This window comes from Mus caroli, chromosome 8 (assembly GCF_900094665.2).
Source record: "Mus caroli chromosome 8, CAROLI_EIJ_v1.1, whole genome shotgun sequence".
Classification (NCBI taxonomy): Eukaryota; Metazoa; Chordata; class Mammalia; order Rodentia; family Muridae; genus Mus; species Mus caroli.
In genome coordinates this window covers 20,458,807-20,483,403 of record NC_034577.1, presented here as the reverse complement: position 1 = coordinate 20,483,403, position 24,597 = coordinate 20,458,807, and the positions used below count along the sequence as shown (strand labels likewise).

The 24,597-nt window shown below is 48.0% G+C and overlaps 2 protein-coding genes across 4 annotated transcripts in view; both read left to right on the top strand.

Moving 5' to 3' along the window:
• Fnta (farnesyltransferase, CAAX box, alpha) overlaps positions 1–4,179 on the top strand; it is an 18,668-nt gene extending 14,489 nt beyond the window's left edge. Inside the window, exons 7-9 of the mRNA XM_021169807.2 lie at positions 2,086–2,148; positions 3,186–3,357; positions 3,565–4,179. Of these exons, the coding sequence (XP_021025466.1) occupies positions 2,086–2,148; positions 3,186–3,357; positions 3,565–3,681 (352 nt within the window). The 3' untranslated portion in view covers positions 3,682–4,179. The remainder of the gene's footprint in view (positions 1–2,085; positions 2,149–3,185; positions 3,358–3,564) is intronic.
• A 7,077-nt stretch (positions 4,180–11,256) lies between these two features.
• On the top strand, positions 11,257–24,597 carry Pomk (protein O-mannose kinase). Of its 3 annotated transcripts, none has more exons than XM_021170007.1 (6): positions 11,257–11,312; positions 15,690–15,781; positions 18,362–18,498; positions 19,498–19,784; positions 22,390–22,498; positions 22,571–24,597. In XM_021170007.1, exons 4-6 carry the CDS (start codon positions 19,506–19,508, stop codon positions 23,158–23,160), a joined length of 978 nt encoding a protein of 325 aa, XP_021025666.1. In that variant the 5' UTR covers positions 11,257–11,312; positions 15,690–15,781; positions 18,362–18,498; positions 19,498–19,505; the 3' UTR covers positions 23,161–24,597. The 3 variants fall into 3 exon arrangements, with proteins under 3 accessions (XP_021025666.1, XP_029336823.1, XP_021025664.1); XM_029480963.1 differs by adding an exon at positions 16,162–16,266 and having other exon boundaries at positions 22,390–24,597; XM_021170005.1 differs by having other exon boundaries at positions 22,390–24,597.

Genomic DNA, 24,597 nt, shown 5'->3' with positions numbered 1-24,597 from the left:
TCGAGGCCAGCCTGGTCTACAAAGTGAGTTCCAGGACAGCCAGGACTATACAGAGAAACCCTGTCTCAAAAAAACCAATAAATAAATAAATAAATAAATAAATAAATATATAGATCTGATTATAGGGGTTTTTTTTAATGCTTTTCTCCTTTGTATTATAAAGTAATGTAGTGTGTTTATGAGAGAAAATTAACTGTGTCAAATTTAAAGATAAGACTTCCCTTTCTTGAGCTGCAGATGGTTTAGTTGGTAAAGCACTTGCCTAGCTTGTACAGAGCTGTGGATTGGATCCCCAGCGCATTGTGACACCAGGTGTGGTGCGTGGTGCACATCTGTGTTCTTGACACTTAGCTGATCTAAGTAGGAACCTCAGAAAGCCAAGGTCATCCTTTGCTTTGTAACAAGGTCCAGGCCAACCTGGGCTATTTGGGATCCTTACCCTAAAGGAAAGAAGGGAGGGGGGGAAGAAGGGAGAGAGGAAGGGAAGGAGGGAGAGAGGGAGGGAGGGAAAAATGTCAAAAGATTTCTAATTCTCTAGAATAAACTACAATTTGCCTTTCAAGCTTTGTAAGTACATTTGCAGACATTTATGCCAACATTTTCTTTATATACTGGGGGAAGGTTGTTTATGAGACCAAGTTTCATGTGTCACACATTGGCTTAGAACACAGTACATGAACTGATAACCATTTTTGAACCTCTAGTGTTCCTGCCTCTGCCTTTCAGTGCTGGAATGACAGGCCTGTGCTACAACAGTGGGGTTTTGTTTGTGTTTTATTTAATAGATCTTTGCTATAGTTCTGTGCAAGAATAGTCTACTGCTGTAGATTAAGTATGCTTTTCCTAAATTACTTGGGACCAGTCTTGCTTGAGATTTTAGAATATTGGCATTGCGTTATAATTGATTATTAATCTTATAGCAGTCTTATAATATATACTCATGACCATTTTTTATCCTTTATGAAATTTCCATAACATTTCTCTTTCCCTTTCTTTTTTCTTTCTTTCTTTCTTTTTTTTTTTTTTTTTGAGTCAGGGTCTCATTGTGTAGTAGTGATAGCTAGCCTGGAACATACTTTGTAGTTAAGACTGGCATTGAACTCACAGAAATTCACCTGCCTCTGCCTCCCCAGTGCTGGGATTAAAGGTGTGCACCATCACCCAGTTCCATGCCATTTCTTATAGCTCCTAAAGTGATGTCAGTTACTGAGACTTCCTTAGGCGTAAGTTGACCTTTGTCGCAGCACCCAGGTTGCTGTATGAATATAAGGTCTCCTTGCTTTTAGCTAACCTTCTCTTCAGAAGAAAAAATATTCAATATTCTTTTTTTTCCTCTTTCAAAAACATATGTAGTGGGAGTGGGTGGGTAGGGGCTGGAGGTGAGGGTATGGAGGACTTTTGGGATAGCAATGGAAATGTAAATGAGGAAAATACCTAATAAAAAAAATTTAAAAAAAAACATATGTAGTAGTTTTGATAATCCGATCCAAAGTAAAGTCTTTTAGACTGACGGTGTGTGCATATGCACGCACATTCTACATGTGTACAGGTGTCTACAGAGACCAATGACTTCAGATCACCTGAGGCTAGGAAATCAGAGATAGCAGATGATTGTGAGCTGCGGGACGTGGGTGCTGGGAACCAAACCCACATCCTCAGGAGGAGTAGGAAGCACTCTTAACCAGCAGGCCGCCTCCAGCCCTCTATATATCTGAAAAGAAAAATATAGGACATGTATTCTGTGTGTATGAGTGTTTTGTCTGCAAGTGTGCCTTTGTATCACCTGCATGCAGTGCTTGGAAGAGGTGGCTGGATGCCCTGGGACTAGAGTTTCGGATGGTTGTGATCTGCTGTGTGCATGCAGAGAATTTGGCTGAGCCATCTCCACAGCGCCATTTCTTAGTGGGAAGCAGGGTGTTGAGACAAGTTGACACTGCATTGTCTTCTCTAGGCTGGTGCTCTGGTGGTACCAGGACCCATTCATTGGCAGGCAGAAGTGAATGTTGACAGAGGGAAAGGGGATAATGTTGCTAAAACTGTGTTGACTTGATCTGTTCCTTTAAGATCATATATATTTTCTTATAGGTATACTCTGGAAATGATCAAGTTAGTGCCGCATAATGAGAGCGCATGGAACTACCTGAAAGGGTAAGCATGCTCCCCCGCGGCTGTCCTGAGGGCCGGCAGCCTGCTGCAGCAGCAGCAGCCTGCTGCAGTGCGCTCCGTGACCAGGCTCTAAAGGACTGAGAGAGCTGACAGGAGAGCAGAGTGTGGTGATGGTGATCCCTAGGCATCGTGCCCTCCGTCTTTCCCCTTCACCCCAAGAACACGTCGGTCCAGTTTTCAGAACAGTACAAAGGAAACGATACTGCATGTTACTAGTATTTACAACTCCTATAGGGATTTGCCTCTAGTCTTCGTTTCAAAGAAGGGAACATGGCATTCATGTGGGCTCAGTATAGCAGGGCAACATAAACTTGACAAGTCACTCAGGTGGGTGGCCAGCCTTTCTGCTGTCAGTGTTGCATCCAGTGATAAGTCTTACTCTTAAAAAGGTTTCCGAGTCTGGCCCTAGCTCCTTGGCCCCCAGAGCATACCCTGAGGCCCAGTCACACTTGGAGATGCACCATGACCTCTCATCCCCTACGTAGTTGAAGGAGTGGAGAACCACCTCAAGAAGAAGTAGGGGCGTCTGTCTCTTGCTCTTCTTCTTACCTTTAAGAAGAGCTCTTCTCTGCTTCAATAGTGATGTATATAGCTTGAGTTATATATGATTGTTTTACAACTTTGTTAGGTGGATCTCGTCTATATCAGGTTGCTCTCACGCTCTGATGCTGACGGTGACTTGAACTTCTCATCTCTCCCTCCACTTTCCAGATGCTGGGATCACAGATGTGCACTGCTAGGCATTGAACCCATGGCCTTGTGCACGCCAGGCAAGCACTCTGCCAACTGAGCCACATCCCCAGTCCAACTTCATTGTATTTTAAGTTATTTTTATCTGAACTTTAACCTCCATCAAATAGGCCCACACAGTTTAAAATAAGTTCTTCTTTCTTTTCCCGCCTCTCTTGTTCAGAGCAAGTATTCCCCAGCTCGTGCCTCAGGCTTACTTTCTCCTGATCTTTCTCTGATTGTGTGTGCTCTCTCAGAATGGAGTTTTGTTTTGTTTTGTTTTGTTTTAGGATTTTGCAGGACCGTGGTCTTTCTAGATACCCTAATCTATTAAATCAGTTGCTTGATTTACAACCAAGCCACAGTTCCCCGTACCTGATTGCCTTTCTTGTGGATGTCTATGAAGACATGCTAGAAAACCAGTGTGACAACAAGGAGGACATTCTTAATAAAGCACTAGAGGTGAGTTCCTCTCATTGTCTCTCTCTCCCACTGCCACTGTGCTTGCGTCACACCTCATGGGTTTCTCGGGGCTCTTTCTAGCTTTGGGCAGCACTGTCAGTTGTAACTGCTGTGCGGTATCTCTCATTTGTGCAGGACCCATGTTAAATTGACATATACCCTTGAAAATGAATTAAACATTAATACATTTTTATTTTTCATTTTCAGTTATGTGAGATCCTAGCTAAAGAAAAGGACACTATAAGAAAGGAATATTGGAGGTATATTGGACGGTCCCTTCAGAGTAAACACTGCAGAGAAAGTGACATACCGGCGAGTGTATAGCAGCAAGGGCATCCGGGAGAAGTGGACGATGCTTTCTAAGGCCTCTTATGCAGGAGCGTAGAGTGGTTAGAGCGGTCCTCTCTTGCCTGTGCGCTAAAGCTGTCCAGGTGCTGCTTTTAACAAGAACTAAGTATGACTCCTGTGTGCTGACGCTGTTCAGACGAGCTCTAAGAATCCATTTTCTAAAGCAAAGGCATCGGAGGGGAGGGGGAGGAACGTTTCCCATAAAGGAACTACTGCTTTTGTAGTCTTCCCAACATTTAGTCCAGTCCTGTAGAATCCACTCCTCCTGAAAGATGTATATGCAAGGCTGTGCGCTGGGAGTGACTAAAGGGAACTGTGCGATTGATTTGCAGTAACCTGAATCTCGGTGCATTACGCGGCAACTGTGCCTGTTGGTTAGAGCCGCTGTGCGCACTCACAGGATCTTGCTATCACTGTAACCAACTAATGCCAAAAGAAAGGTTTTATAATAAAGTCACATTATCTATAAACAATTCCATAGTGTTTGATGTTTAACAGTATATAAAGGACAAACAAGAAGCCCAGTGCTTGAGGGTGCTGAGACAGGAGGATTGCTGCAAGTTTGAGCCAGTCTGGACTACATAGAGAGGTTTGGGCCAGTTCAGAACATAGAGGGTAGCCTTCTTTGGAAAAAAAAAAGTCAAAAACTTAAAAAGAAAATATTACTATACATTTTGTGATTATGGGAGGGAATGTGAATTTATTAAAAATGGAAATTGGTCCTGTTTTTCTTGTCAGCAACAAAATGTACTCAAGATAATTTAAACTGAATTTAATCAGCATAGATAGCTCACAGTCATTGCCTCATCTTCTGAAGTCTATCCCACATCCACGCTATGCAATAGCAAAAAGTTGCTGCTCAGCTTGAACCAGAGCTGGGAAACTGCGGCGTGAGGAGTTGGAACGCACGGTTCCCTATGCCAGCTCTAGGTTGCCACCTTCTATGGAAGCACACCTGCGATGTACTGACCGACCAGAGGCTCTGAAATGTAGTCCCTTGATTTCTGGCCTCTACCAGTCACTTGAGACTAGAGTGGAGTTAGAAAGGAGCCTGAGCACCTCAGACTAGTGTGTTAGCCCCAGCAGCAGGCCATAAGGGATTTCAGTGTTAGAACACCAGACCGCAGCCAAGCAGGCCACTGTGAAGACCTGAATAAGCCTCTTCTCCACATAAACTTGGGAAATAACTTTTAGTAGAGAAAATACATTTAAGTCATTTTTAACATTTTATTTTTGTTTTTACATCTTATGTTAGTGTTTGTCACTTGTAGATCTCCCAAATCTCTAGTTCTATATTTGAAAATAGCATTTTTTTTTTTAGCAGCATTGAAGTAGAAACAACAAAACACAGCCTAGTGGTCAATTGTGGTGGTGTATGCCTCTAAGGAGGCAGAGTCAGGTTTATCTTTGTGAGTTTACGACCAGCCTGGCCTACATTTCAGAGTCCAGGTCATCTAGGCCACATAGGAAGACTTTGTCTCAAGAAAACAAAAACCGCCAGTCTAAGAACATTTATCCTCAGAAATTGCTGTCAGTGACTTACCTTTGTTTCTAGGGCTAAGACGATGCAGAACGGGCCCAGCATAGTAGCACATAGCTACGATCCCTGCACGCAGAGGTTTACAAGTTCAGAGGCAGTCTGGGCAACCAAGTGAGATTCTGCCTTGACCAAAACAAGCAGGCATGGAGATATATGCTATAATTCCCATGCTCCAGAGGCTACTGGATAGCCAGACCCTGCCTTCAGAGATGCTTCTGTTAGTCTGTCCTCAGTCTGCTCCGCACCCTCTGCTCTGCCATCACTTCTGTGTTTGTCTCTCAGATCCACCATAAGAACAGTGTGTGCCCACAACAGCTCAGCCATTTCCACCCCTATGAGATACTTTGTACTTTAACGTTTGTTTCAAGAGTGTGTGTGTCCTCCAGCATTATTTTGGACATGAGCAGAACCCTCGTCATTAGCATAGTTCTCGAAGTGTCTTGTGTGGTTGGAATCAGGTGTGTGATGTCCAGGTCAATCAGCCTCCGAGTGCTGAGATTAAAGGCAAGTCCCAGCACACCCTGCACACAGAACATTTAGTTTTCACAGAGAGCCCATGTCAGTTCTCTGGCCAGAGACCCAGATTCTAGTTTGACAGTCAAGAACCTGCCCAGCAATCTACAGAAATGCACAGCGCCCAGAAGTAGAGATTGGGTGCTCAACCCTACGTGAGGCATCTGTCTGACTCAGGAGGAGGAGGCAGGATGGATATAAGAGCCAGAGGACAGGGTGAGGAGGAGCGAGTGCCAGTGGGATGCTGACTGTGAACGGGATGGGCCACAGCAGTTGTGCTCAGAAACTCAGAGCCACTGTGATTACCTGCACAGCATTGAGCCAGCTGAAACTCCAACATAGCCTGGGGAAGTGCTTTCTTCCCTAACCCCTTACCGAGAAAAGACTGCCACTTGATCACTGGAGAGAGAATCCTTTCTGAAGGTGAAGCCATTGGTAGGTTTCCTATGCTCAGATGGCCTCTCTAGGTGTGTACACACCTGTACGTGCATGTGCACACTCATACCTGCTGGCTGTTTCTGATACTAGAACAAGGGACTTATGTGCAGAAAAACAAAGGCAGGACTGCTGTGAAGCAGCTGAGGACTCACACAGAATCTTTACAGAATCCTGCTGGCCCTGAAGGTTCCATATAGGAGCAGCCCCAGTAGGAGCAGCACCAAGGGGGGCAGGGGAGACATGCAGGTGGGAAGGGGACATGTTGGGAAGAGAGTGTATAAGGGAAATGGGGGAGGATCTGACCTTAATTCATTCCCTAAGAATAAGAAAAAATAATAATTTTTAAAAACACACACACACAAGAATCTGCCTACGTCCACAATCGTGCTATAGCAATGAAGCAGGTTGGGCCTGGGGAGGGAGGCAGGAGGAGCTGGTTTGGGCTTCTTCAGAGTCCATTTCCACTGGGTAGAAAGGAAGGCTTTACTGTGTTCTGGTCCTGCAGCTTTTGGTTGGCAGTCACATTTGCTACTGTGGTGCAGGTGGCTGGGAATAAATAAAGAAAAGGCACAAGTGAGAACAGGGACAGAACAACACAGAAATGAGGGTTTCCTCCACTCCCTGACTTAGGAGCCTTCTTTGCTGCTGCACCATGGTTAACTAGAGGACTTCCAGGGTTTGTGCCATACGGAATTTAGGTCAGGGGAGAACAGAGCAGACATCGCCAGACCAGATCCATGCTGCTCCAAATGCCAGTCTTCCTTGACCCCCACAAATAGCTCTACCCTTAAATCTGCTTGGATTTTGAAGCTGTGCTTTATGGAAGTTTCCCATCTTTCTGGGAAGTCCCCTCCCCATCTTTTGTTGAAATCGCTGTTTTATTGGCTTCCGCAGTGTGAGGATAGCATGGGCTCCTGGAGTCGATGCAGGGTACCACAACATTAAAAACATTTTTAAAGCATGGGATTGTTTCCCACCCTTAGCCATTGCCTTAGTTACTTTCCTATCTTAATCACATTGTCTGACAAAAGCAACTTGTTACTTTGTTTCATTATGCCAAGGGCACACAGGCTATCATTTCAAGACAATACAGCAGCAGACAGTGATTGATGCTGCCCCATGGGAGATTGGCACCCAGACCCAGGAAACAGAGTGAACAGGAAGTAAGGCCTGTTAAGGAATCACATCCTCTAACAGGGCTCCACCTCCAAAGCAGCCTCCCCCACAGAGGACCACGGGAGCATGCCGGATGCTTAGCATTAAAAGCACTACATCCATGTGTCATGAATATCTCTTCATGTCAGTATGCATCATCACAGCATAACCTAATGTCACGTCTATTTGGGGTGTGTGTGTCCATGCATGTGCATGTAGAAATCTAAGGATGACATGGTGAGAATCCTCACCTCCCCGTGTGGGTCCTAGGAAATTGAACTTAGATGGTCAGGCTTGGTGGCAAGCACCCTGACCTGCTGGCCATCTCTGTGGCCCCCTACAGTGCTCCACTGTTGTGTCACATGCTCCACTGTGGTGACAGAGAACTCCACTGTGGTGTCACATTGCTCCACAGTGGTGTCACAGTGCTCACTGTGGTGTCACAGTGCTCCACTCTGGTGTCACAGCGCTGCACTGTGGTGTCACATTGCTGTACTGTGGTTTCACAGTGCTCCACTGTGGTGTCACAGTGATCCAATCTGCTGTCACCATGCTCACTGTGATGTCACAGTGCTCCACTGTGCTGTCAGAGTGCAGCACTGTAGTGTCACAATGCTTCACTCTGGTTTCACAGTGCTCCACTGTGGTGTCACAGTGCTCCCCTGTGGTGTCACAGTGCTCCACTGTGGAGTCACAGTGCTCCACTGTGGTGTCACTGTGCTCCACTATGGTGTCACAGTGCTCCAATGTGATGCCACAGTGCTCCACTGTGCTGTCAGAGTGCTGCACTGTAGTGTCACAGTGCTCCACTGTGGTGTCACTGTGCTCCACTGTGGTGTCAAAGTGCTCCACTGTGGAGTCACATGCTCCACTGTGGTGTCACAGTGATCCAATCTGCTGTCACCATGATCACTGTGATGTCACAGTGCTCCACTCTGCTGTCAGAGTACAGCACTGTAGTGTCACAATGCTTCACTCTGGTTTCACAGTGCTCCACAGTGGTGTCACATGCTCCCCTGTGGTGTCACAGTGCTCCCCTGTGGTGTCACAGTGCTCCACTGTGGTGTCACTGTGCTCCACTGTGGTGTCACAGTGCTCCAATGTGATGCCACAGTGCTCTACTGTGCTGTCAGAGTGCTGCACTGTAGTGTCACAGTGCTCCACTCTGGCATCACTGTGTTCCACTGTGGTTTCACAGGGATCCACTGTGGTGTCACAGTGCTCACTGTGGTGTCACATGCTCCACTGTGGTGACACAGTGCTCCACTGTGGTGTCACAGTGCTCCACTCTGATGTCACAGTGCTCACTGTGATGTCAAAGTGCTCCACTCTGCTGTCAGAGTGCTGCACTGTAGTGTCACAATGCTCCACTCTGGTGTCACAGTGTTCCATTACGGTGTCACATTGCTCAACTGTGCTGTCACTGTGCTCACTGTGGTGACAGAGGGCCCCACTGGGGTGTCACAGTGCTCCTCTGTGGTGTCAGAGTGCTCCAATGTGATGCCACATTGCTCCACTGTGCTGTCACAATGCTGCACTATGGTGTCACATTGCTCCACTGTGCTGTCACAATGCTGTACTATGGTGTCACAGTGCTCCACTGTGGTGTCACAATGCTCCACTGTGCTGTCACATTGCTCTACTCTGGTGTCATAGTGCTCCAGTCTGGTGTCACATGCTCCACTGTGGTGCCACAGTGCTCCACCGTATTGTCACAGGGCTCCACTATGATGTCACATTGCTCCATTGTGCTGTCACAATGCTCCACTGTCGTGTCACATGTTCCAATGTGGTGACAGAAAATTCCACTGTGGTGTCACAGTGCTCCACAATGGTGTCACAGTGCTCACTGTGGTTCAAAGTGCACCAATGGTGTCACAGTGCTCCAATGTGATGTCGCAGTGTTCCACTGTGGTGTCACAGCGCTGCACTGTGGTGTCACATTGTTGTACTGTGGTTTCACAGTGCTCAACTGTGGTGTCACAGTGCTCCACTGTGGTGTCACAGTGCTCCACTCTGCTGTCACAGTGCTCACTGTGATGTCACAGTGCTCCACTCTGCTGTCAGAGTGCTGCACTGTAGTGTCACAATGCTCCACTCTGGTTCACAGTGTTTCATTGTGGTGTCACACTGCTCCACTGTGCTGTCACTGTGCTCACTGTGGTGCCACAGTGCTCCACTCTGGTGTCCCAGTGATTCACTGTGGTGTCACATGCTCCACTGTGGTGACAGAGTGCTCCACTGGGGAGTCAGTGTGCTCCACTCTGGTGTCAGAGTGCTCCAATGTGATGCCATATTGCTACACTGTGTTGTCACAGTGCTGCACTGTGGTGTCACAGTGCTCCTCTTTGGTGTCACAGTACTCCACTGTGGTGTCACAGTGTTCACTGTGATGTGACAGTGCTCCACTGTGCTGTCACATTACTCTACTCTGGTGTCATAATACTCCAGTCTGGTGTCACATGCTTCACTGTGGTGCCACAGTGCTCCACTGTGTTGTCACAGCACTCTATGCTCTACTATGTTGTCATTGCTCCATTGTGATGTCACAGTGCTCCACTGTGCTGTCACATTGCTCTACTATGGTGTCATAGTACTCCAGCACCAGGGCTATTTATAGTAGAAAATATACCTGGATGTATAACAGCAAGTATTTCAGAAATAAATTATAGGCATTATATTAAAAAGCCATTAAGAACACTGTTTAATGAATAGTTTCAGTTTGTGAAGCTTTAAAACTTCTGGTGATGATGGAGGTAATGGTTGTAAAGTAATGTGAATATATTGAACGCCACTGAAATAAACACTAAAAGTGACTCAGATACGGGCTGGGGAGACCCCCTCAGTACGTAAGAGCATTGGTTGCTCTTCCAGAGAACCTGGGTTCCAGTCATCCACTTGGCAGCTCACAACCACCTGTAACTGAGTTCTAGAGGATTAGACCTCCTCTGCTTCGGCCCTCTGAGGGCACTGCACACACGTGGTGCTCAGACATATAAGCATGCAGAACACCCATCCACATAAAATAAATTCCAAAGCAACCTTTTACAAAAGGACTAAAATCAGGAAGTGTGTTATATAGAGTTTGCTATAATAAGTGATGATGCTGTAGGGGGCCACAGTACCTGAGTTTAGTTCATATAGCACTGGTATCTGGGGGACCACAATTACCAGCAAGTCTATCACTCCTGGCCTTTGAGTTCTCTAGCACACCGTGACACATGCACAAACGCATTTGTCAGTCTGAGAAGCAAAAGTTGCTTACAGCGATTCTTTGTGGGGAGTTTTGTTGGTTCCTCTAGTGCTTCCTAGATCAAGATTCCAGGTTCTTTAGCATGCTTAGAGTTTGGATAATAAACTTTGATGGGTTTTGTTTTTACCCACACACTGTATGTCTTGATTTCAAATCTGGAAAATAAATCGGTTTAGAAGTAGATGATATGCCTGATTTTCCATTTCTCAACCTTACCCCTCCCATTTCACTTCCAGTACTAATACTAGTGTAACACGCTGAGACCTTCCAGCCTTCACATCACTTGAGGTTTGGCCCTGAAATCTGTGACGTGCAGCTTTGCGTCTCAGGTCGAAGCTCCAAAGTCACATAGTTTTCAAAGCCAGAGGCATTATCAGTGCACTGAGCCTCACTCTGCGATTTGCTCGTGTTGCTTTTCTGAGGATCACTCTTTGGCAGCCACCGCTTTGCAGAGAGTGTAGAGCTGTAGATCAGGAAGCAGCCCCTCTGAGGTCCCCAGCCCCAGGCTCAACCTTGCTGCTGCTGCCTGGCCTTCACCAGTTTGGCTAGAGGAAATGAAAACCAGGGAATGGATGACCATGCCTACGCTGGCGCGGGCGTCCAGTGTGAGGCAAGAGGCGGCCACCAGGAGGCAGCCTCACGCTCGTCTCCAACCGCTTCCGGCCGCGCAGGCGTCCTGGAATGCGAGCCGGATTTGGTGGTCGCCAGGTAGGCTCCGGGGCATAGTGAAGCGGGACAGGGTTCTGCGGGGCCTTTCCAAGCCTGACCCTCCTGAGCCCCCGGACCCAATCCCAAAGTAGATACTCTCATGGGGATCATGAAAACTAAACCGGGTACTGGTGCTGGCTCCTCCGGTGCTTACCGTGTACCCTTTCTCCGGGTGTCCACCATGCATTCCCTTTGGATGCTCACCGCGCAACCCCTCTCCGGGTGCGTACTGTGCACCCCTCTCCCGGTATCCATGGTATCCTAGTACCATGCACCGGGAGCTGCTATTGATCCATGTGAGCGGAGGCTGTCTGCCATGCTCTCGCTTTCTCTCCCCCTCTTTGTTAAAAACCAGTTTTAGACCTTTAGTAAATTTGATGCCTCCCGCCCCCCACCTTCGCCTGTCCAAACTAAATAACATCCAGACTATTTAAATAGTTATCGGGAAATGAAATTTAGTCTGAATTGGGTGACACCAGCCCCTTCTCGAATTGTGTAAAATATTCTGCATATTGGCATAAGTCAACATTTAGTTGACTTATTTTCCTTGACTAACCTAAGCAGCCGACATACAGCCAGCCGCTGGTCCTTTTTCACCGTTATCAAATAGCCTTGGTGTTTAAACAGTGCCGGAAGTTCCCGCTCTGCCGACCACACATACTCACTCCTTTAAGCTCTGGGCTGCCTGGGCGGTCCACAAGAAACAGGTGTGTTAATCGATTGCCCAGCAAGGAGGGTTCCGCATAGATCTGATAGTATGGATTCTAAGGCTGGAGAGATGGCTAGTGGCTAACAGCACTTCTTGCAGAGGACCTGGGTTCAATTCCCTAATAGCTCCCCACTGCCCATAATTTCCGTTTCAGGGAATCCAGCACTGTATTCTGACCTCCCTCGGCACCAGGCACACATAGCACATATTGTACAGTGTGCATGCAAGCGAACACTCCTGTGTATAAAATAAGTAGATTTAAAAATATGAATTCTGGGTTCCTGCAGCATTTTGTCAGTGATGCTGGCTTTTCTTGCTATGGTCAGCTGTTAAAGGGGAAGGATTTTCTTGGGCTCAGCCGTGGGATTCTTTGCTTATGGCCTGTGGTCATTATGCACGTCCTGGCGGGAGAGAGTGGTGGAAGGGAAAATTGAAGAGGGGAAGACCATGATGGGAGAGGTCATCTTACTTCCTGGCATCCTGGAAGCACAGAGACACAGGCTGAGGGCCCAGTATCTCCTTCGAGGTCACGTGTTACTTACAGACGCTTCCTTGTAGCAGACCGCCTCCTCGGGGTTCTGCTGCTGTCTGATAGTGCCAACAGCTGGAGACCAAGTCTTTAATGAATGGGCCTTTGGAGGATACTCACCCGGACCATAGGGGACTGGACATGCATATATGGTACTGGAGTATGAGTAGTGGGTGAGAATTTATAATGACAGCTTTTTTTTTAAGATTTATTTATTATTATATGTAAGTACACTGTAGCTGTTTCAGACACACCACAAGAGGGCGTCAGATCTCATTATGGATGGTTGTGAGCCACCATGTGGTTGCTGGGATTTGAACTCAGGACCTTCGGAAGAGCAGCCAGTGCTCTTAACCGCTGAGCCATCTCTCCAGCCCCCAATAAAGACAGTTTCTGTGTGCTGCCACAAATCCCTTGCAAAATCCTGGAAAGGGGATTCAAAAGTGTGTGTGTGCCTATGTGCGTGTTTCACACGTGTGTCATGGCGTACATGTGGAGGTCAGAGTGCAACATGGGTGTTGCTCTTGGCATCCTGCCTTGTTTGAGACGGTGTCACTTTGTGGTGTCCCGCCATGTGTCCGGCTAGCTGGTCCAGCAGCTTTTCGACTATCCGCCATCAGTGGGATTACAGTACATCTGGCTTCTTTGGGATTCTGGGGTCCTCACTACCCGTAACTGAGCCATCTGCCCAGTCTGCCTTGTGTTGTTTTCTTGGGGAGCATCCTTTCCTTCCTAAAACGGTATGAGCTCTAGGCTGCATGAAGCTTGCATTCACCCAGTGGCCAAGTAAGATGAGGGGGAGGTTAGGGTGAGACTTGACACTGGGAAGATGTAACCATGGTGTTGGTGTGGCTACACCAGGTGCAAGAAGAAATGGGTGGATGAGAGGCGTTACAAGGCAGATCCCACAGAGAACTGAAGAAGAGACGCTTGGGGGGGGGGCTGAGGGAACCCAAGGAAGGCGGGGGTGTGCGTGCCAGAGACCATAAACACAGAAAAGTGCAGCGTGACCGGCTAGTCGGTGCATTCAAGTCCCTGCTGTGCGAGGCACTGCAGAGTGGAAACCAAACAGAACAGGAGACAGCAATGTAGAATCTAGGAGCACGGAATCTAGAAGGCAAAGGCCTACACAGCTCCTAAAGGGTTTCTTTGAGCACCTAGGAGTAGGTGGGGGCTGGAGTATGGCCCATAGCAGGCATGCGTGCGTCTAGAGAGGTAAGCCAGACAAGACTGGGTTCCAGGAGTGTTATGTTCCCGTTGGTATTCTCCAGGGCACTGCATCGTAGAATATGCTGAGCACAAGATATACGACTATCTACATCCCTAGTCACTCAGGACTCATCCACGCATGTCTTAGTCAGTGTTTCTATTCCTGCACAAACATCATGACCAAGAAGCAGCTGGCGAGGAAAGGGTTTATTCAGCTTACACTTCCACATTGCTGTTCATCACTGAAAGAAGTTAGGACTGGAACTCAAGCAGGTCAGAGAGCAGGAGCTGATGCAGAGACCATGGAGGAATGTTCTTTACTGGCTTGCTTCCCCTGGCTTGCTCAGCCTGCTCTCTTATAGAACCAAGACTACCAGCCCAGAGATGGTCCCACTCACAAGGGGCCTTTCCCCCTTGGTCACTAATTGAGAAAATGCCTTATAGTTGGATCTCATGGAGGCACTTCCTCAACTGAAGCTCCTTTCTCTGTGATAACTCCAGCTGTGTCAAGTTGACACAAAACTAGCCAGTACAACGCATTTAGACGTGTGTGTTCCTCGGGACGCAGTGGGACTATTGAATGCTTGTATTTCCCGGCCAGGAGGATGTGAGGGTGGGATTAAATCTGTGGTTTGGAAGGATCAGGCTCTGTGACCAAGACTGTGGCTCAAATTGTTCAAATTGTGTGTTTCACACCTGGGTGTTTGTGAATGTTTATAATCCCAGCACTTGGGAGACACGGGAGGCAAGACGTATATATGGTTGGTCTTTCTATACAATGAGGCTGGGGCAAGGGGGGTGGGAATTATTTCACTAATGGTCTTAGAGTCAGTCACAACTAATGAAGAACAATAGATGCATCTCTAAAATACATTGTGGGTGGGCTGGCAAAATGGCTCAGTGGAGATTGGGGCTTGCTGTCAAACCCAGTAACCTGAGTTCAACCCTTAGGATCCACATAGTAGGAGAGAACTGGTTCCTACAAGCTGTTTTTTGACCTCCACATGTATGCCTTAGCAGGTGTCATCTTCCCATATTCAAATAAATAAAATGTAAGAAGTTATAACAACAATTATGCTGTGCTTTAAAACACATTAGTTGTAGAGTGTTCACTGTTCTAGCTGGTGTTGTGAACCTGTGAGAACAGGGCCTAAAAATGAGGCAGACGAAACTCTCTCCCCGTAGCCATCTTTATTCAGAGCATCAGACAACTTACACTCTGAGGGTTAAGGAGAGTCATCTAGGCCAAGTGTCCAATCACAAGGGCAAGCCGCATGTGGCAGACAACATTCTTCCATGGAGGCGCGTGGATAACAGCAGCTGAAGTAAATCCACGCCCATCCGCTCCATCTGGGAGGAGCATGGGAACACATTCCAAGACTGATTCTGTAGTTCTAAGAAACCGAGGTCACAGGACTCTTGTGTTGTTTCCTTGAGTCTTCTCACAAGCTCCCAGAGTTCCCCTCGCACAACAGTCTTGGACTGTTCTCCCACAGCAGAATTCCAGTCTACAGCAAGAAGCACAATGCCTGAGAAGTTGGACAGAGACTTGTGATCTCAGGAACACGCGGGTTCGACGGTGTCCACTAGAGGGCCTCGTTTTAGCATTCATCCAGATTGCTTAGAGAACTTTCAAAGCACACTTTGATTCTGATCAGTATGTGAGCACCTAGGAAATTGTTCGTCCTCCCAAGTTCCCAGATCCACAACTGGAGAACACCAGAGAACCAACCATGAGGCTAATGACAGCTGGGGAGGAGGGCATCAGAGGTGCTTCAGGGTACATTTCAATTCTGGGTTGGGGCCCCAGTACGCCACCTCAAAAATACATATATGTGTATTTATATATTTTTGAAAAATAGTCAGGACAAGTATAGATTAACAAAGACAGAATAGATGGTTATAATTTTATTTGTATTTTTCTTTTGAGGCATTTTGTGAAAGAAGGAAGATCCTGTCTGCTGCATGGAGAATGGACTGGAACACAGAAAGACCATGCAGGGTTTGGCTGTAGAAGGCCAGGTAAGGGGTGCTGGTGGCACGTGACAAGGGTGGAGTGAGGGAAGGACAGCTGAGAACAGGCTAGAGACAGGTGATACAGTATGTAGGACTTGGGCTGATTCTGGGCTCAAGGGAGGGAAGGACAGAGTCACTCTGATCGGTGCCGTGAATGATGACTGGATTCTATCCAAATGAAAGAGTGAGAACCCCAGAGAAGGGGTGTGCTGGGGAGGGGGCAGGGAGTATTCAGACATGGAGCCCACGGAGTGTTGGGAGAAAGATGTGGGCTACAGTGTAAACTTAGGGATTGTGAGCATTCACAGAGCTACCAGAGACCTGGCATGAGGTGAGATGACTTCAGTCTGCAACACCCACGAAGGAATCCTACCATCTGATGCCAGGTTTGGCCAGCTACAATCGACTGCTTGGTTTTATAAAAACCAGGAGCAAAGCAAGCACTTACCAGGGAGCTGTATCCAGGCCACTTTTCTCTCAGTAAACCATGGGTAAGAGCTACGTTGTGATTGCATGAAAACCAGACGAAGAGTCTTGCATCCGTTGAGTAGAGTACAGACGCAGAGCTTTGGTTTTGCACTCTGCAGCAGCTTCTCTGACACCCCACAGCAGAGCTGAGTGGCAGACAGGTGATCCAGGGCATCCTGTCCCCTTTCTGCACCTCACAGCACCCATGTGGTTGTCACTTGGTTTTGACATTGACTCCTGAGCCTATTTAGCATTTGATACTTTGTAGAGAAAAAACAATTACAACCCCTAGACCTAAGGTCTAAGTTGAGGCACACCTGGTCTCTCCAAGGATTATGAAAGTGAGCTGGAGAGATGGCTCAGTGGATAAAGGTGCCTGGTGTGTGAGCCTGTCACTTTTTTTGTTTGTTTGTTTGTTTTGTTTTTCGAGACAGGGTTTCTCTGTATAGCCCAGGCTGTCCTGGAACTCGCTCTGTAGACCAGTCTGGCCTCGAACTCAGAAATCCACCTGCTTCTGCCTCCCAAGTGCTGGGATTAAAGGCGTGCGCCACCACCACCACCTGGCCTGTCACTTCAGAACCCACTTAAAGATGGAAGAGATAATCAGCCCCACACAGCTATCCTCTGACCTCTCCACGCTCACTGTAGCATGCGCTCACCCTACCTACACACCATCATCATCATCAACATAACATTTTTAAATATATTAATTCTATTAAATATATGTGTATAAATACATTTATAAATAAATAAATATGTAAAGACATTTAAAGTATATATCCTGAAAGAGAAATGGCAAGTCCAGGAGTGGACACCGTTGTCACAGCTCTTGTCAGCTCCCTGAAGATGCCCTGAGGGAGCCGCCTGGGGATTAAGATGAGTACGGACCCTGTGGAAAGATGAACAAATGACCTGAGTCACCTGCTGGAGCTAGCTGGGCAGACCCAGCCTGTGGGGTGAACTGGTGAGATGGCCTCCAGGTGGCCTCTCTGACAGAAACCAAAGTGATTGCAGAGTCAGGGTCTCCTGAGCGCACCCTGAGCACAGCAGGAATGAGCGCAGCGTTCTGTTCTGTGGTGTAAGCGAAAGCCAGTGAACTGTCAGTTCTAGCGTCTCCTCTCGCTGCTGTGCCGACACCACCCGTGTCCTCTTGGGCTTAGAAAGAGGAAGGAGAGATTCCTTATTTACCGATGTGAAATGTGTAGCGGAATAGATTTGGGGGAGAAGACCTGAAGTTGAGTTGAAGTAGTCTTTTTTTTTTTTTTAGTATTTTTTTATTATGTATTTTCCTCAATTACATTTCCAATGCTATCCCAAAAGTCCCCCATACCCTCCCCCCCCACTCCCTTACCCACCCATTCCCACTTTTTGGCCCTGGCGTTCCCCTGTACTGGGGCATATAAAGTTTGCTTGTCCAATGGGCCTCTCTTTCCAGTGATGGCCGACTAGGCCATCTTCTGATTCATATGCAGCTAGAGACAAGAGCTCCGGGGTACTGGTTAGTTCATATTGTTGTTCCACCTATAGGGTTGCAGTTCCCTTTAGCTCCTTGGGTACTTTCTCTAACTCCTCCATTGGGGGCCCTGTGTTCCATCCAATAGCTGACTATGAGCATCCACTTCTGTGTTTGCTAGGCCCCGACATAGCCTTGCAAGAGACAGCTATATCAGGGTCCTTTCAGCAAAATCTTGCTAGTGCGTGCAATGGTGTCAGCATTTGGAGGATAATTATGGGATGGATCCCTGGATATGGCAGTCTCTAGATGGTCCATCCTTTTGTCTCAGCTCCAAACTTTGTCTCTGTAACTCCTTCCATGGGTGAGAAGTAGTCTTTTAAGTTGAGATATAATTTGGTTTGTTTAGGTTTTGGTTTGGGGTTTTGTTTGTTTGTTTGTTTGTTTGTTTTTTCAGACAGGGTTTCTCTGTGTAGCCCTGGCTGTGTTGGAACTCACTCTGTAGACCAGGCTGGCCTTGAACTCAGAAATCCACCTGCCTCTGCCTCCCAAGTGCTGGGATTTAAAGTGTGCACCACCATTACCACAATCCGTTTCTCATTCTTCATCTATGGGTATTTTGCTTACACGTGTGTCCGTGTGCTATGTGAATGCGGTATCTCCAGAGGCCAGAAGACACCACCAGATCTCCTGGGACTGGAGTTATAGAGGTTGTGAGCTGCCATGTTGAACCAAGCAGGTCACTGAGGGACACAGGCATGTGGATGGAAACCCTGCTGGGAGAAAAAAGAAACTGCTGAAGGTAACCTTTTTTTTTTGTCACTATTGATGCTGGGTCCCCATGTCCCCAGCTTGAGAGTCAGCTTAGAACATCTCTCTCCAGCACCTCCAGGGACAAGCATCCTTTGTTTGAGGGTGTATCTCAGACCTATCCCCATCTAGGCTCCTCCATCCAGGCCCCTCCATCATGGTTCCTCCATCATGGCCCCTTCGTGATGGCCTGTAGTGGCCCCATTCTGGATTTTTTTAGGTCCCTACTTCCAGTGTCTCCTGAGTCATCTCTCCAGAAGATCTTGTCAGGGTGATTGCCACCCACAACTTTGTCAACTGTTATACCCCCCCCCCATTATTGCCAGGGTCTCTGCAGCTAGAGATCTTTCCCACCCTCAGGGCCTCTACACCTCCATCTTCCCCACCCGAGAGCCGCCTGTGCACCTGCAGAAGAGCCACCTTTGCTTCTGTCTCTCAGGGCCGGGGTGCTAGCATAACGGAGGCCCTGCATTCAATCCCCTGAGCCCCAAAAGAAGAGAGCGTAACTATCTTGTTATTGCTGGATTAGGGTTTGAGACCAGGATCTTGCACATGCTGGAAGCTCCCAGCTATATCACCAGCTTGTTCAGGGGCTTTTGGGTAACTTCCAAGGAGCACCCTAACATGTCAGCTAGCTGCAGGAGGCCCCTGTCTGCCTACTATACTACACCCTTGTCTATATTCTATCCCAGTCCGGCAAATACATATTTTGCTTATGTTTTACTAAACGTTCAGGCTGTCGATTGAGTGTGGCAGAAAAAGACCAGACCCGGTCTGGGTGAGCTTCCTTTTAGCCTGTAATGAAGAATAACGTTTATAAGAGTCGCTCACATTTGCGGGTTCATCACACAAGCCTGCAAGTGACCCCGAAGCTGACTGAACCCATGAGTGGGTGTGGCCGCCTCCAACCTGCCAGAGGCATCTGAGTGCCTCCGTGGAAATCCAAGCAGACAATGGTGCTTGCTACTCCTTGTCTCTTTTTCTGTTGTAGGGACTGACATGGGACAGCAACATGGAACCAGGAATGGTCTCACGCACAGAGAGCTCCCCCGGGGCGTGGGGCTGCTGCTCGCCATGGCCCTTATGAACGTGGCGCTCTACCTCTGCCTCGATCACCTTTTCATCTCCCCTGGACGATCCACCGCAGACTCTAGGCGCTGTCCTCCAGGCTACTTCAGAATAGGGCGGATGAGAAACTGCTCGCACTGGTTGTCCTGTGAAGAGCTGAGGACAGAAGTCAGGCAGCTTAAGCGCGTTGGGGAGGGAGCCGTGAAGAGAGTGAGTATTCCTGCTTGGTGCCATTGGCTGGAAGAGCGTCCTGGTGCATGCTGCGGGCAGCGGCATCTCTGGAAGAGTGATATGGCACCTGTTGCTGTACCTGAGTGTCTCAGGCAAGATGGCTGGTGGCAGGACTTTGAGGCCAACCAGGGCAGCAGAGTGAAACACTGGCTTAAAAGCAAATAGGAGAGAGCCGAAGGCCCTGTGTGTGGGTTCTTGAGCCCAGTGTTCTCAGATCTGGAACTCTGGGAGGGCTAAACCATCTGGAGGAAGGGTGCCAGGTGTGTAAGTGCACTATCCTATGAGAGGCTGGAAATGATACTTTTAGGAGAGAGGCCAGGATTGTAGTTCAGTTAAAAGAACGCTCGCCCCCCGCCCCCCAAAAAAAGCCGGGCGTGGTAGAGCACGCCTTTAATCCCAGCACTCGGAAGGCAGAGGCAGGTGGATTTCAGACTTTGAGGCCAGCCTGGTCTACAAAGTGAGTTCCAGGACAGCCAGGGCTACACAGAGAAACTCTGTCTCAAACCACCCCCCAAAAAAGAACGCTCGCTTCAAGGCCAGTTTTGGCTATGTGGGGAATTTAAGGCTAGTCTGGGCTATAGGAGATCTTGTCCAAAAATACATATTTTCAGAAGCACAGTTTATTTATTTTATTTGTTTATTACATTTTATTTATTTTACATGAGTTTATTATCTGTGGCTGTTAGGTGTAGGTCGGGACTCCAGTTGGTTTCAGGAAGAAAATCCCAGGGTTGTAAGTTAATAAAAAGAAAAAAATTGTGGTACCTAGTGGTAGAATATACTGTCTTCAGTTACCAGGTTTCCTAGTTCTGGGAGAAAACACAAGCAGGGTAGACAGCGTGTAGAGTTAGGGAGGGCTCTGAGCCTTCAGGCCAGCACAGCAGGCCTCGGTGATGCTCTCCTGCTCTGAGACTGGACACACCTTTTCAGACACTCACCCTTTACCTTAGCTAATGGTCTTATGTGTTCTGAGTTAGGAGGACAGAGGGCTCCGCAGAGAGCATCCTCATCTTCTCCCTGTGCTGTCAGTCTGCACAGCTCCCTGCCCACATGGCTTATAGAGTGGTTCTCACCCCGCCCTTCATTCCCGGTGGGGCACGAATAAACACACATCACAGAAAGAAGTCTGTTGTCTTGACTGCCCAGTCCTCCGCAGCTGCCACCCTCTGTCTCTGTCTCTGTCACGGGAGAGCTCCGTTAACCCCCTCTACCTCCTGGGCTCTTTGTCACTGTCATCCTTCCCCTGTGTGACTTCCACACGCCAGGAAGCTGCTTTTAATTGATTCACCAGCTGAGTACAAGCTGAAGAAGGCCTTCCTCTTCCTTAGTCCTCGCAGCCAGCAAGCCTGGATTCAGTTGCTTCTTGCCCTTGGACTCTGATTTTCTGGGAGTGGCCACAGGCTCCTCGTCTGCAGCCCTCGTTCCTGTTGGCAGTCCTTTCCTGACTTCTCTTCCCTCGTCTCAACCCGCAGCAGTTTGGAGGGAGATAGCAATGTGTGCAGACACTCGTGGCTGTCACTCCTGGACGGTGGAGCTGTTACTGGCATTCAGTGTTACTGGCATTCAGTGGCAGTGTTGCCAGACTCCTTATACCACACAGGACAGGCCTGTCCCTCAATGCATAGCTGTCTGGACTGAACACAGCCGTGTTCGTGAGACTGAGAGAGCATCTTTCTGTGTCTCTAGATATAATCTAGCATCTAGACCTAGTTGAATTTTACTGCATCAGTTTGTTTGTTTGTTTTTGTTTGTTTGTTTGTTTTTTCAGGACAGGGTTTCTCTGTGTAGCCCTGGCTGTCCTGAAACTCCCTCTGGAGACCAGGCTGGCCTTGGATTCAAAGATCCACCTGCCTCTCCCCCCTGAATGCTAGGTTTAAAAGTGTGTGCCGCCGCCGTCGCCACCACCCAACTCTGTTGCTTTTATGTATTTAACAAACTCCCTTTAGCCTCTGTCCCTGAGTCCTAGGTCCACACAATCAACTGTTTATTTGATGTCTCTATTTGGAGTTCTCTGAACATGTCCGTATGTCCTGTGTGGAACTCTTGTTTGTTGTCCTTTTTTAAAGTTGAGTTTCACTATATAACCCAGACTGTTCAAATTCATCATCCTCCTGCCTCGACTTCTTGAGTTTGGTGATTACAAGTTTGTGTCACAACAGCTGACTTGGTGTGGAATTCTTGGTAATCTCCTCTCTGAGGCTGTGAGGCCTGCTTCGCCCTCTTAGTGTATGATACCACTTTCCACCTTGAGCCATACACCCAGGGGTTGTCCTGAGTCCTCTTCTGTCAGCCAGGAGCAGGCTGTACTCCTATACACCATGGTACACGATAGCTCTCGGGTTCTTCCAGCCTTTGGAAGAATCTCATCTGCCCCTTAACTCTTCCTTCCTTTCTTTCTTGTCTGTTAGCCGTTCATCTTGCTGAGTGGTGTGTGTTTTGGTCTATAGCTCTGGGGCGGCAGGCCCTGGCCTGGTCTGGGACATTTCCACGTCTTCTGCACTATACCTGCCTCCTGGGAAGTGTTTGTTTCTCAGCTCACCTTGGAGAGAGTCCAGGAATGATGTTCTCTGTGGTCCTGTTTCAGGTCTTTCTGTCTGAATGGAAGGAACACAAAGTCGCTCTCTCCCGGCTCACCAGGCTGGAGATGAAGGAGGACTTCCTGCATGGGCTGCAGATGCTGAAGTCTCTACAGAGTGAGCATGTGGTTACGCTGGTGGGCTACTGTGAGGAAGATGGCACTATTCTCACCGAATATCACCCCTTAGGTTCCTTGAGCAGCCTGGAAGAAACACTAAACCTTTCAAAGTACCAAGACGTGAACACTTGGCAGCACAGGCTGCAGCTGGCCATGGAGTACGTCAGCATCATTAACTACCTGCATCACAGCCCCCTGGGCACGAGGGTCATGTGTGACTCTAACGACCTGCCCAAAACATTGTCTCAGTACCTGCTAACAAGTAACTTCAGCATTGTGGCAAACGACCTGGACGCGCTGCCCCTGGTAGACCATGACTCTGGGGTACTTATAAAGTGTGGCCACAGAGAGCTCCATGGGGATTTCGTGGCTCCAGAGCAGCTGTGGCCCTACGGAGAAGACACGCCCTTCCAAGACGATCTCATGCCTTCCTACAATGAGAAGGTTGACATCTGGAAGATTCCAGATGTCTCCAGTTTCCTCTTGGGCCATGTGGAAGGGAGTGATATGGTTAGATTCCATTTGTTTGATATCCATAAGGCGTGCAAGAGCCAGATCCCAGCAGAAAGACCCACTGCTCAGAACGTGCTAGACGCTTACCAGAGGGTTTTCCATTCACTCCGAGACACTGTGATGTCGCAGACGAAAGAAATGCTGTAAAAATGAGCCATCGAGTGACATGCTTGACGACTGAATGGCATCCCAGCTGTTCCGCTCTTGATGATGGAAGAGCTTTGCATGGATGGATGTTGACCCTGGCTGTTCAACCACGTAGGCGTCCTCTACGTCTGCCTGCACGTTTGAGTGTTCTGCTCTCCTGGCAGCCTGGACAGAAGCTGCCAAGCGAGAAAGCTTGGCTTCAGGATGCTCCCTGGTGAAGATGCAGAGGATTCTGGATCTGCATAGTTTCAAGGGAGTGATCAAACGGTGACCTTGAAGACATGCTGCCTGCCCTGGTAACTTTTTATAGACTAGTAGGAAACAGAAATCTTTCAGTGGGGGGAAAAAAACAACCCACTAGTTCCCCAGAGACAATTTCTTCTCATTCAGAAAGCCCTGTTGGAAGCTGGGGATGTTTTAACTCCGTGGCAGGGCACTTGCCTAGTTGTGTGCAAAGCCTTGGATCTGACTCATGGCATGTGCACAAAGAAAATCCCAGATGCCAGAAGTGTGCCCCTTTCTTGTCAGTGAGGTCATTGTCAGTACCGGAGATGATTTTTTTATGAAGCGTTTGTGCTGACTCCTGTCACTGAGCCAAGTGTGCATGGTCGTTAGCTACTTTGTGGCTTCTTCTTTCTTCTACCCTATTTCTTCCCTTTCCACCCCCTAACACTAGATAGGAGAGATGAGAGAGAAAGGAAAGTGGGCACTGTTATTGTTAGACGACTTCTTGCTGATTGGGGGTGTCGAGTTCCTTGGAGCAATGATCTTTGCTGCCAGGATATCTCGTTTCTTCTTGTTTCTTCTTCACCCATGACCACTTCACAAACAGCGACAAAAGCAAACAACAAACAACCCACCCCGCCTCTCGGGGGCCCTAGCACTTATGTACCTCTGAAAAGTCCCCAGAAATTCCAATCATCACACACTCACAGAAACTGTCGGCTGCTGGCAAAACTACACCCCTGCTAGAGCCTGAGGCAAATCATAGTCAGCTGCTGTGGACAGTCTGAAGCAGCCTGGCATCCCACACCTGGGATTAAAACAAAAACATTCTTACCTGTGTTTTGTTTTTGTTTTAAGAAACCAAAGTGCACCATGATAGCATGCTCTTGAGATTGTGAATGTCTAGAGATTTTTTGAACAGCAAGTTGAAGGAACTTTCTTACCTGTCTTGAATGGTGCTTTGAAATTCCTGCTGACCTGGAGTTTCTGTGTGAATATTTCTATCCAGTGTCCCTCTGTACTGGAAAGTACAAAGTCTGCTCTGGGCTTGCATGCCTGAACACTTTAAAACACTGTGGAGCCAGGAATAATGGTACCCACCTGTAATCCCAGCACCTGGGAGACAGGAGGAACCAGGAGTTCAGGGTTATCCTGGGCTATATACCGTGACCCTGTCTACCCCCACACCCCAATAAAAAAACCAAAAAGGTC

Coding starts and splice junctions, on each gene's coding strand:
- Pomk (XM_021170005.1), top strand. CDS start 19,506: ATGGGACAGCAACATGGAACCAGGAATGGTCTCACGCACAGAGAGCTC. Junction 19,785..22,389: donor GGGAGGGAGCCGTGAAGAGA/GTGAGTATTCCT, acceptor GTCCTGTTTCAG/GTCTTTCTGTCTGAATGGAA.